The sequence below is a fragment of the Cornus florida genome, unplaced genomic scaffold (assembly GCF_030987335.1).
Source record: "Cornus florida cultivar Cherokee Brave unplaced genomic scaffold, ASM3098733v1 CherokeeBrave_3.0.0_Hap2_Chr01, whole genome shotgun sequence".
NCBI lineage: Eukaryota > Viridiplantae > Streptophyta > Magnoliopsida > Cornales > Cornaceae > Cornus > Cornus florida.
Window position 1 is genome coordinate 102721209 of NW_026775571.1, and position 13492 is coordinate 102734700.

General features: G+C 33.4%; 1 protein-coding gene across 1 annotated transcript; it reads right to left on the reverse strand.

Moving 5' to 3' along the window:
- Positions 1 to 8697: 8697 nt before the first annotated feature.
- Positions 8698 to 13183, reverse strand: LOC132310224 (uncharacterized). The gene is made up of 7 exons (XM_059808428.1): positions 13035 to 13183; positions 11520 to 11893; positions 10714 to 10941; positions 10277 to 10631; positions 10061 to 10185; positions 9751 to 9886; positions 8698 to 9262 (listed from the first exon to the last, which is right to left on the reverse strand). The coding sequence occupies exons 2-7, from the start codon at positions 11861 to 11863 to the stop codon at positions 9023 to 9025; spliced, it is 1428 nt and encodes a 475-aa protein (XP_059664411.1). The 5' UTR covers positions 11864 to 11893; positions 13035 to 13183; the 3' UTR covers positions 8698 to 9022.
- Positions 13184 to 13492: the final 309 nt, after the last annotated feature.

A 13492-nucleotide genomic window follows, 5' to 3' on the forward strand; every position in this document is an offset into this window, starting at 1 on the left:
AACTCCTCTGCATTCCACCTCATATTTATGGTAAGCAGCATAGCGTACCTTACAAAACCTGAGTTTCCACTCAAATTTTCAAGTAAGGTCCATGCCTCATTCGCACTTTTAGACATGAACATCCCTCCAAAAGATGAGTCAACCATGAACCTGACCATGTGGAGGACCTTGATCACATAGACCAACAAGGCAATCTCTACCCTAATGTGCATCATGAAAATGTTCAAGTACGAGTAGTATTCAATTTTCTTGCACTAAATGGTGGTAAAATCGTAGGTGACAATACAATCAAAAATAATAATATATTATAGCAAAACTACATATGATTATTAATTGTACACAATTTACCCAATTTGTTGCTAAAACAAAAAAATTAATAATAATAAATTATTTTCAAGGTGGTGCTTGGTAACCCACAAAGGATGATCTTCTATGAAGCAATATCACCGAAGAGTTGGCAACTGATTGTTGTTGTTAATACAAATATAACCTTGTTTCAATTATAATTTTTGTTTTATGAATAGAAAACTGATAGAAATTTTTAGCCATAAAAGAGATTGGATTATTGAAGCTCCCATTTTAATGCCATTCTAGATACTTCTCCTTTGTCCTTGCACATCAAAATCTTGTGAAATGCAACAGACATGTCACTCAAGTTAAAGTACGTGGGACGGCATGAAACACATGGTTGGACAAGTTTATCATCTTCTTCTCATCTGTCAAAATCCACCATCATACAGATACCTTCTGGCTAGTAGGTGGTCTGCCCTAATTTGAACGTTTGGTTACAACCCCATTTTAATTTCTGATCCCCACTCCTAATCATCTGAATCGAAACTTTAATATTCACAATAAATCAATAACTATATCTCACATCTCGTTAAAAGTTCAAACAAATACTCTCACATGCTTACAATATATTACCTTTAACAGTTTAATATTTAACTTTTCTTTTAAAAAGAAAGATTATACCATCTTAACTAAAGATAAAGTTCCTACATCATATTTTAAGGTCCACAAAATTTACACGTGTGAGACTAGAATTGTCCTGCATTTAATCTTACCTCTTCTGGACAAGGAACCTCTCCCATGAGATTGCATCATCACTCCTACTAAATTCTGTGCAAAAAAAAGTCCAGAACCGTAGAAAATCCTTGTCCCACCTCTTCCATACAAAAAGAAGATAGGGGAAGTGTTCCTATTAATAAAGAGTGATAAGAAATTGGAGCGATTAACTATTGTGCTGTACAGTCACGACTCACGACCCTATGTAGCACAGTTTTAATTTAGTTTTTTTTTTTTTTTTTTTTTTTTTTTGGAACCAGTGAGTGCATGTAGATGAGACGCTTGTTGATGGTGACACTAACATACGACAGGAAGGAGTTATGTATTCTTTCAAAAAAAAAATGATAATAATTGAGAGTCACTCCACTAATATCCAAGTCATGGGTCCAGCTGGATCTTAAATATTCCTAATGACAACATATGCTCAATTTCACATGTGGATGTGGTCCACAATACTAATTTAGTTGTTTATTTTATTATTATTAATATTTTTTCTTTTCCTAATTACTTATTTTAATAAATTTAGTAGACAACGGCCCAAAAACTACATCTAACAATTCACCTTTTATTATTACCTTTTGTCCAAGGAGGATAGCCCTAAAAAAGAAAAACTGCAAGAGTAACAATAAAAAATTCAAGCATGGGATGACATAAAATTTGAGGTTTTTTAAGTCAAAAGACAATGATATCTTAAACTAGGGTTTTAGAGAAACTTTTACACTATGAATTAATATATTACTCCAAACTCATCAATTGTCTCTCTTCTAAGAAGTATCATAATGAATACTCGAGTTCATTAATCCATCATTTTGTTAGAGGTCATGTGCTAAACCTAAAACTGAAGAGTAAAGTTCCAGCTTCCTTGTAACATGAAAGTATCCTACTTTTGAATTGCATGGAATTCAGTAACATTAACACTATATTATGGCAGTGAAAGATGAGTTGGGATTCTCTCATGTAACAATATTGTGTTCTACGGCTGATTTGATCGATCACATGTGTGAGTAATCACAGTCATACAATATAATGTTGTTACATCAGAAAATCTATATGAATTCTCTCCAATAACAACACTGTGCTCTACAGCTGAGGACAGATATAATCAATCACACGTGTGGGTAATTACAATCATATAATACGATATTGTTATATTAGAAGATACGCATTTACTGCAAGATTATGTGTATGTGTGTGTGTGTTTATGTATATATTTCTTTGCATCTTCTCCAAAATTTGTTATTTACACTCTGTTGTTGATCTGAGTACATCGATCACTGACTTACATTAGAGAAAAATATACATAAAAGCTTCATACATACACGAAAATGGGATGTGGGTTTTAGGTATTTGGCCTTTAAATATAGTTTATTGCGCTGTTGTATGATTAAATAGTAGCATATGGACCATACCTAGTAATTGGATTAGGGTCCACACAAAATTTTAAGACAAGATAAAAACACAAATTATGGGAGTCATTTCATGCGTATTAGGTGGGAATTCATTTAATTAGGCTCCACCCTCGTGAAGGTTTCAATGTAATTGATTTGTAGTCAATGAGTGTGTTTCATTTATCTTGCTTAAAGTGTCAGTGGTCTTTGACATCATTATAAGACAACATTTCCCTAATAAAAGTTTGTACTTAGTGACATCAATGTTTTTAAAATTTACTGAAAATGACACCTAAGTATTTCAAACTTGTTCTACTCATTTTCCTTGCATAAATTTTACAATTTCTTTTTTTTTTTTTTATTTATAAAAATTGCATTACCTAGTATAAAAATACCATAATGAAAATGGTCTTCTCATACATAATTGATAAGAAATTAACGTCTTTACACAGATGAGAGATATCTCCTTTTATAAATGTCAGTAACTTTTCTCTTCAAATAATCTGAAACGTTAAAAGATGTCAATAGCATAATCCCTAAATACTGTAAAACATAATGTAATTACTTTATGAAAAAAGTTGCGCGAGAGGACGAGAATCAAACTTTACGTAAATACAATGCAATAAGCATTTGCAATCAATTTTTATAATTATATATACATCCAACAATTTGAAGACAGTTGTGGTGAATACATAATTTCTATATTCTTGCAAAAGAAGCAGGCTTCATTTTTAATTATGAGGGTAGGACTAATTATTAGACAAATTCAATTACTTTGGTGGTATTGTATTTGTGACACTCTTCACAAACTATTTCAACAATATCTTCAGCATTGGCCTGCCAAATAATCCATTTCCAAGAAACACAAGCACTGTTATATATATATATATATATATATATATATATCTTCCCTCCTTTCATTTTTTAAATTCCGCACAACCAAACAAAGTGAAAATGATTTCCCATATGATCTGCATGCTGCTGGGACCTTATATGATGGACAGGAGGGTGGTGCCAGTGGGTTTGAAATTTTGGTTGATCCCAAGTTGCAAATACGAGAATATAATTATTTTGGTAGGTTCTAAGTCCCAATATTAAAATTAAATTTATGATCCCATTAAAATTGAAACAATTGTGGCAACAAATTCTCCAACAATTGGGACCACAAAGCACATGCACATCTCTATATAGTCTCCCCACACTGGAACATTAATAAAGATAAATAAAATATTAGTTACTGTGCATATGATAAACAAAATTATTAGTGTAGAAACTCAAACCAAAATTAAACACACTGCTTTTTTAGCATGTTTCTTCAAATTAAGGAATAAGGACACAAGCTTGTTAAGAAATCATATACTTGTCATTAAAATGTCTCACCATGCTTACATGTGAAAATGGGATTACATCTTCTTTTTTTCTTTTTTTTTTTAGTCCCTTTTTATATATCAATTATGTGAATTTTACATTTCTTTTGCTTGAAACAATCTAAGAATAAAAATAGTTTAAATTAAGTCTTGATCTCTTGCTCCCTATGAAGCAAAAAAAATAATCCACACTTTCTATATAAGCCGTTAGATTAAATCTAACGGTCATTTTTCAAACCCACCTATGACCTTTCCTTTAAACTCAAAACCACTCTTATCCTATTTTTAGTTTCTATATTTAATTTTACCATTACCACCTACCGTAACAATAAAAGGTAATTATCAAAATAAAAATAAAAATCTTTGAAAAAAATAATAATACCAGTATGTTTTATTAATAAATTTGTTTTTATTTAGATGTTTCTTTGAAAGAAAAATAATATCCGTATCTTTCAATTTTGGAACAATATTATAGCATTTTTCTAATAAACATGTTGTTGTTCTCAGTGTAAGTAAATTAATATACTTCTCTAGTATAAGTAAATTTATCAACAAATATACTGTATTGTTGCATTTTGGAATATCGAATTGATTCGTTGGAATTGAAATTGAAGAAAATTTCATTTAAAGTTTGAAAAAAAGTTCTTTCTATTTCAATTTGAAGTTGGGGATTTGGTGAAATTCATTATTGAATCTGTAAATTTGTGAGTTTGATTATTAGATGATGATAATGTACTGACTATGGTGGGATTATAGAATCCACCTTAGAAACGACCAGGTAACCCAAAAAAAATGAGTGAAGCTTTTCTCACGACCTAATTCATGGAGAGTAATCATTTGTTCATACTTTTGTCCATAGATTCAAATTCAGCCACGCACGAAAAAATGGAAAGAGAGTTAAATCGAGCCATCAATCTATCCTAACCACCAGATATAAAGCTCCCACTCAAAGGTTTTTATTTTTATTTTGATAATTATTTTTTATTGTTATAGTAGATAATAATGGTAAAATTAAATAAAGAAACTAAAAATAGAATGAGAGTGGTTTTGTGTTAAAAGAAAATGTCATAGGTGGGTTTGAAAAATGGCCGTTAGATTTAATCTAATGGTCTATATAAAAAGTGTAAATTAATTTTCTTCCTCCATGAGAAATAAGAGATCAGGACTCAAGAGCTAATATATATATATATATATATAATCATAGAAACTTTGTCTTGTTTACTTTACCAACTATATAGAAGCTTTGTCTTGTTTACTTTACCAACTAAATTGAACACTTCTAATTGTTAATTAATCAGCAATAACTCATGATACTTGTAGAAAATTTTACCTACTAATTGGTTGGCATTCATCTTTCAAGTGAATAATTTGTTGTTGAGTTCTGAAATCTGATCTTTGTACTTGTATGAATAAAGAATAATACTAAATAATGGAAGAAATAAATAAAGACAGTCCTCGACCAGGGTTTAAGTATTTGGGTGTATCAGCTTTTATGTATGTACAATGATTTCAAATTCTACAATATGCACTAGCTGATAGATACTGCATAGGCCAAACTTCATATATTCAATTTTGTAAATTTTTTTGGAGGGATTTTGGTAATTTTTGTACTTGTATTGTTACTCTGATACGAGGTTATTTATTTATTTTGAACTATCTGTATCTGCTGCTATTTTGATCATTATGGTGAAACCCTTGAACGTAACCTAAATTTTGAATGAACCAAGTAAAATATGTGTCTTCTTAATGTATGTGTTTGATCTTTTTTTTGTACTTTCTGTTTAATTTCGCAACACTAATAACAATCAAAGAGTCATGGATACTTATCAAATAGGCAATAGTCAAGTTGTTACAAACCTGTGATTTATAAAAGAGAGTTGAGGTATTGGAGCCTAAAAACAAAAATAATGATAAATTAAAATAAATAAATAAAATCATGTGGACAACTTTGGGATGAGAGTCAACAAGAAATTTTTTTTTTCTCTTTTATTTTTTAAAATTTATTTATTTATTTTTGTGTTTCTAAGTTTGGTTGTTAGGTTTGGAGGGCCTGTGGTTTGCATTTAACTCTACCATCTGGCATTAGTTTGGAGGGTTCTGTCATTTGCATTTAACTCTACCATCTTAGTAAAGGACACTGAGGCTACTGACCATAACCATCACGCTTGACTTTGAGCCATATAATGATAGGTCTCAAGTCTCAACACTCAATGCTCATCAAATGCAATTCATAATACTCACGCCAAAATTTTCAAAATGAAGTTGAAAACCTTTAAAGTACAAGAGGATCCGAGGCCTAAATTTATGAGAATTTATTCCATAATTTGGAATTATATTATTTCGGTTAATTACAATATAATTCGCGAATAAGAATTTTAATAAAATTAACGTACTTATTTATGTATTCAATTGTGATCATCGGCCGAGTATAGTCGAAAATGATGTAAAAAAATTCCTCAAATTTAGTGGGACTTACTGTAGGACTTCAAATATCTGCATTTCACTGTTACAGATAAGGGACAAGTACTAGGCCTACCCCCCAAGAGAAGGGTTCTTAACTTTATTTGATCAACATTTATACCAATATGGTACTTTGGTAGTACCACCAGCCAACCTTATTTTGTGCAGCCCTTTTGGCGCGCACATTTGTGATAGATACCGAATCCAATGGCTGTGTTTGAGTGGTCTGATGAGACTAGGTAGGCGCCACTGGTCGGCGTTGTGTCCCTTAAGTGCCCAAAATGCTCTGAAAGTCATCAACTGTGTGTCACTATTGCTTTCTCAGTATTTACTGCTAGTAGTAGACTAGTAATAGAAGTAAACTCGTGAAGTTTACAAATGGCATTACTAGTAGATTCTATTTATCTGGTGATTGTTACCCATGCAAGGCTTCTCTAGCGTCGAAAAGGATCTTGTCTTTACACATTAGTTCAGGTGATATATATTCATTCTAAACTATATGTGATCGTGTGTCTTCTTAGTTCTTATCACAATAAATTTTTTATAAATTTGTGGATATAGTCCAGATTTTGAGTGAATTATATAAATCTGTATATATATATATATATATATTTTGTATTCTTGTCCTATTTTTCTGTTAATTTTCACAACAAACTACTTTTTTATTTTTATTTTTATTTTATAAGTAGAGATGGGAACTACTAGGGTGACCACGAATCGGATTAGACATGAATTCTAATCCAATCCGCTCACAACGAATTGGGGGATTTTGAATCTGCCACCAATCCGTTAGCCCACGGATCGGATCCGTAAAATAACGGATCGAATCAGATCCAATTCGCAAATTTAATTTTCCAAAATATTCCATTTTCATTTTTCAAGATTGTATCAAGATTCCCCCTGACATACCATGCGCCACCAGTTACATCCATTGACGGTTCGAACTCTGTTGCCAGATAGAGCTTTCTCCCTTGCTTTGGATGTTCACCACCTCTTTTATTAGCTTCAGGGCCAGGAGCAACTTCACCACTTTATCAACCTCTTTGTCAGGGAGATTTGTTTCTCATTTCAACTCTCCTTTCCAGATTCCCATATCTTCTTTACCTTTGATCGGATTTAATATTTTACCCTCAGGTGTTTGAGCAGAACTTGAGTCTTCTCTTTTCCTTTTAACGGCTGCTTGTGATCGGCTCATTCTTAATATTATATATGTATATATATTTTACGGATTGTCCACGGATTAGCCACTGATCGGATCGGATTTTTGACTAGCTAATCCGTGATCCGATCCGCAAGTTACAGATTCAAAATTTTTTAATCCGCCACTAATCCATGGGTTTAGCAAACCAGTTCAATTCGATCCGTACGAATCGGATCGGATTCGCGGATTTTTTAGCCGGCCCTGGGAACTACTTATAAAAGAAGTCTTAAAAGAATAATATATCTTTTGATCTTTTTGTAGGCCCTGGAAATAATTTTTTAAGTGCCTGAATCATTCCAATATATCAATTTTTAATATGTGAATGATGAAATTAGTTGCCATTTTAAAGGATGATCTCTAGTAGTGAATCTATATGCTGAAAGCGAACTGATATAGACATAAAGATTATATTGCCACCATACTACCCACTCAAGCACTCCAACTTTATGAACTACCTTTTGCTAATTTCAATCACTAGGCATGGCCATCCTACAACAAAATTAAAGAGTATCCTATTGGTTTGCATCCACCTTGGGATGTCCCAAAATAAGGGTTTTAATTTTCTTTTTGGAATGTCTCTTCAAATTGTCTTCAATTTTGAAAAATGGAGTAATAATATAATATAATAAATGTTTAAATTTTGTTGAGTTTTGCTTTGTGATCTTCATAAAGATCAATGCATTCTTTAACAAAGTTGGGTCCGGTATGTAGTTCTTTGTTCCGGATGTGGAGAAAAGATAGGAAATAACAGGAAAAAATGAGATGAGAGAAAAGAGTTTCATCAGAAGGGAAGGAAAAAAGAGAGAAAACAAGTCAAGCTATTATAAAAAAATTAAATTATTACTATCCTAAATTACACAAACAGCAGGATATATTTAATTACTACTATCCTAAATTATACAAACAGCAGGATATATTTAATTACTACTATCCTATTGGTTTTAAGAGTATGTTTCAATTAGATTTCCAAAACCTTCCCAGAGTAACACAAAATGAAACTCTACAATCACAACTGAACATAAAACTACTACGGAGTATTTGTCAAGGAAGGTGCAGCAGTAAGCAGATTGTTTGAACATATTTTCACTAAGGTGTATGGCATCAACCACAAGATACTCCAGAAAATAAATGGCAGCATTAACAACAAATATTGCAAGCACCATCAACAGATCAACAGAACATTTTAACAACAGCACTACATGGGGAAATCCCGAGATTAGCAGCAGTAACCAAATCATAAGTACATTAGAATTGAAGTCAAAACAATTTTTTAGCTGCAACTCTTGTGCATTTGCCCGTGTTCTATAAAATTCTAACATTTTGAATTTTCTAACAAAAAAAAAAAAGTACTAACGATTGATCAAATCACTACATGCTTCAACTGTGCTTTACACTGTAACCTTGATCTCTGATTCTCTATCCATGGGATACTAATGATGGACGGACTACATAAATTTCTCATCTCGGTAAATACAGTCGTGGAACATGCTATCACCTCCAACTACCATTGTCCGAAACGAGACAAACTAGGGCTTAATATCTTAAAATCCAAACATACCTAGTTCACTGGCTTTCTCCTTTTCAAATGTCTCAAAGTACTGATATATGATTGTAACCGCAAGCAGAATGCCAGTCCCTGAGCCAATAGCTCCCATGAAATCTGCCAACACTGTCAATGCACCAATGCACATTCCCCCGAAGGCAGCCGCAGTTGGTATGTAGCGGTTCAATTCCTTCGGTAAATTCGAATCACGATGTCCAGGCATCACCATTTGTTGCTCCTGCAGAAGTATCATGGATGATTAAATAATCAGATTTCAAAAAGTCATTTCTAATAATTGTAAACAACTCATGTCCACATTTTTTCTGTTGGCTAAGCCATGTCCACGTTTTGCTATTCATAATTAAAGTAAATAAAGAACAGCTGATGCCAGTTTAGTACTGCAAAGTCAACAACTACCTCCATTTCACTTGGAAACAGTTGATGCTACTATAATGTAAAGCATGAATTCTCCTATTCAATCCAATTGGAATTTAGAGCATACTGTATCTCAGATCGATCATATGCTTGCAACAAAGAATGTGTAACTAAAACGAATAAGTTATTTGGTTCTAGATAAGTCAGGACTTAAACCAACAACCATCCAGTTCGAGAGGTAAAAGAGATACTACTAGGTCACAGCCCTTAATGGTCAAGTGAATTGAAATCGCACTTGTGAGCTGTGACATAATGTGAAAAGCAAAAACTAACGATCTCAACAAGCATTACCTTAAGCTGTTTGGCCACATCTTTGGCAGAAGATCCAGAAACTTCAATCCAAGTCTTTGAGAACAGCGCACACGCTGACAGCATAAACACTAGATAGAAAAGAGCGTGGAAGGGATTGGCTGCCATATCTGCCAAGCTGATATGATCACATTAATAAAGAAAAACTGGGCATCAGTTACAGCAGAGAGTGGAGAAAAGAAAGCCCAGGGACTACCTAGTTCAAGAAACATTTGAATGCATCCAAATATGGAAGGAGAAAAAATCAAATGGCCAGAAATGGAGGTAGAAATAAAAAAGAAAGCTTTATTACCTTGATGGTGCAGTAACATAATAAGCAAGACCACCAACTGGGACGGAATGACCTGAATATTCAGATTCCTTCCACTTCCCCAGCAAATTCACCAAGAAATTTCCACTATACCTCCTGTGGAGCAACTGTATATAACGAAAATGGCATTATTTTGTTGGCAACAGTGAGGAAAAGTAAAATGCTTCAACTTCACCCATACATATAAGGCTCTATTACCTGGGAGATGAAATAAAGGTTCGTAACAAGGGCAGACTGGAGAATGATGGGCATGTTGGAAGTATAGAATAGCTTAATTGGGTAAGAGCCCTGTTGTCCACGTGCATTTTTTGATCTAACAGGCAAGACCACACGAAAACCTTGGAAGTAGATGACAATTAAGAAGATCAAGACCGTAGCAAGCAGATTTGTTACATTTGGAAGATTCTGCCGGTAAAAAGCCTCCCGAAGAGCACGAACCTTGTCTGTCCTAGTTATCAACAGATGGAACAAAGCAATAACAGCACCTTCAAATTCAGCTCCACGCCCACTGTTTATCGTTGTGGGGCTAAATGCTTTCCAGATAATGCTCTCACTGGAGGGCAAGCAAAAGTTTAGGATTAAACCTCCAGAATACAACAACAAAAACTAGAATAGAATACAAATCATTAGCTTACCAGATATTGGTTGCAATGAATAGGGAAATCCCAGATCCTAGACCATATCCCTTTTGGAGAAGCTCATCTAAGCATATGACAATTATACCAGCAAAGCAAAGTTGAACAATAATGAGAATAGCATTTCCAACACCAAGCTGGTCGACACTCCCATACATCCCCGACAAAACATATGCAACAGCCTCACCAACAGCAATTAGGATTCCCAACAACTTCTGTGCACCATTTCTGGGGAAAGATGGCAAAGTAAAATCAGCATCACATATGATTCAGCACCAAAGGACAAAGATGAATTCTGCCCTTCATCAAACACAGCAAAAGATGCACATGCAACTTATATATAGATTACACACGCAGATTCATGAACTACAATCATACAAAAGATATAGCATACTAAATAATTTTTGGGCAGAGAAACCATCTTAAAGCACCAAAAAGTTTCACTTTTCTGCACAAACACTAGTTTTCATTACATCTATATTGATAGAATCGAGCAATGGGAATAGTCCCCAAAATTTCTGATTGGAATTCGTTCCAATGAATTATGCAAACTATGGACAATCAGCAATCATTTCATTTACATTTCAGCCCTTTAGCATCCCATTGACAAGTCAAGAATCATTAAATTCACCAAAAAGGTTTAATGATCTTACGCTATTCAAAAAGAAGAAGAAGAAGAAGAAGAAAGGATGAGCACGATAGGGGGATTAAGGGAAAAAAAATATGTGCTCCAAAAGGTTTTTATTAATTGCAGTAGCTTGGACCAAACAGCCACATAAGTAAACTAAATGAATGAAGCTACTCACAGGAGAGCACGATCCTCACGCACACTGTTGTCCACTTCGATGATCTTTGACCCAGCCAGGAGTTGCATCACCAGTCCAGATGTCACAATGGGGGTAATACCAAGCTCCATAACTGTCCCACGGTTTGAGGCAAGGATAACACGCATCCAATAGAAAGGGTCAGCTCCTGTTGTAGAGTGTATGCCATATAGAGGGAGTTGACTGCAGACCAGAAAGATGAACAGAGAGATAACGGTGTATATGACCTTCTCTCTGAATGGAACTTTCCTGTCAGCATTTTGAACTTCTGGCAGAAATGAAAGAAATGGTCTGACCAGATGCAGCACTCTAAATCCTCCTCCCATAATAATCAGTCAGCACAAAATCACTTCAACCTGCTTTCAGCCAGCCATTCACAAAGACACAACCATCAATATAGCATGAATTTGTAAAGCAGATCAACAACAAATATGATATCAAATTCTATAACATGAGAGAACTCACTTTCACATACAACATGGGTGAACAAACAATCATTCATTGTTATATACGAGAAGACTTGTATTTATTCAGGGAAAAAATATATATATACTTAACATGCATCTAATTTTGAGTCAACTAAATCATTTCCACCTCCAAAATCATTTGCCATAGATTTCATTCAACATATGGCAAACCCTACAGCATCAAACATATTAGCATCGTCAATTCAATACATGGGTATTTAAGTTTAAAAGCAATGCCATGGATGAGTGTAAACATAAACTACGAAAAATACAGTATTACACATCCATGGACAAATGAAAATGATGGTGCATTACAAATATTATTGAACAAAAAAGGTTGTATATAAACTACAAAAAACACAGTATAACATATTACAAAATTTATATCACTGAATAGTTCTCGGGCACTCCAAGTAGAATTGATTTCAGCATCGCACAAATATAGGATATACCATCCCAAATTTACACTAAACACACAAATTTACAGTTGCATATATTCATGTATGCATTTGTTGTTGACACAGATAGTGCAACATATAGACTTTGTTTAAATCCATTAAATGATCAAATTAAATATGAAGTATTCCCTAAGCTCAATATGATTGGCAGGTTATGCAGGATGTCAACGTTTTTTTGTCTCGGATCTTGCGTTATTTCAAAACAGGACAATCAACTTTAGCTGAAGCAACTAAGCTAAATTTTAACCAAAGAAGCACAAGGCCGAGAGATCCATATTATTTATTTCTCATCAACCAAACGAAGACTAAGGAGAAAACAAGATCTAGCGATCTTCAAAGAAAGTAAATCCAATTTCAATTAAATCAAGTTCAAAATTTAAGAGAAGTGAAAATTAAAACCAATCAATCTGATCATGCAAGTAATTTGACCGCAAATCCATCCGATTTATTTCAAAACAGCTCAAATATTCACAGATCATAGAATATATTTATACACAGGACTACGTAATACATATAAATACACACGCACAAAAGGTTGAATTGAGAATGAAGTGTGAAGATGAGTGACTTACATACACAGTTGGAGTCGGTAGATCTAAAACCCTAGAGTCTGAAAGTTGTGAGAGAACGAAGCATAAACGTAAAGGATTATGAATATGTGACCACGGACGTGCCGAGCCCGTCTTTGGCCATGACTTTTCCGAATAATTCCAATAATATGGATATTATTTTCTACTCCTAAAAAAAAAGTGTTTAACAAAATATTTTTAAGAAGTAAAAAAATATTTATTTACCGATTGATTTTTGTTCGGGTAATTATTGGGTTTCACGCACTAAAACGAGACGTAGAATGAATAAAATATCTATTGTGCATATCATTTGTTTTACGTTTATTATTATTATTTTTTTTCCGGAAAGTTTACTCTTATTCTTAATATCGCCTGTTTGAACAAATATTACGAAGAAATCAACAAATCAAAATTAACATATGAATATATATATATATATAGACACACATATATACATACAT

Excerpts from the sequence above, each read along its gene's own strand:
- LOC132310224 (XM_059808428.1), bottom strand. The coding sequence starts at position 11,863 with ATGGGAGGAGGATTTAGAGTGCTGCATCTGGTCAGACCATTTCTTTCA. Across the intron at positions 10,942-11,519 it reads CGTGAGGATCGTGCTCTCCT|AAATGGTGCACAGAAGTTGT; the intron begins GTGAGTAGCTTC and ends ATCTTTCCCCAG. Across the intron at positions 9,887-10,060 it reads TATGTTACTGCACCATCAAG|CTTGGCAGATATGGCAGCCA; the intron begins GTAATAAAGCTT and ends TGATCATATCAG.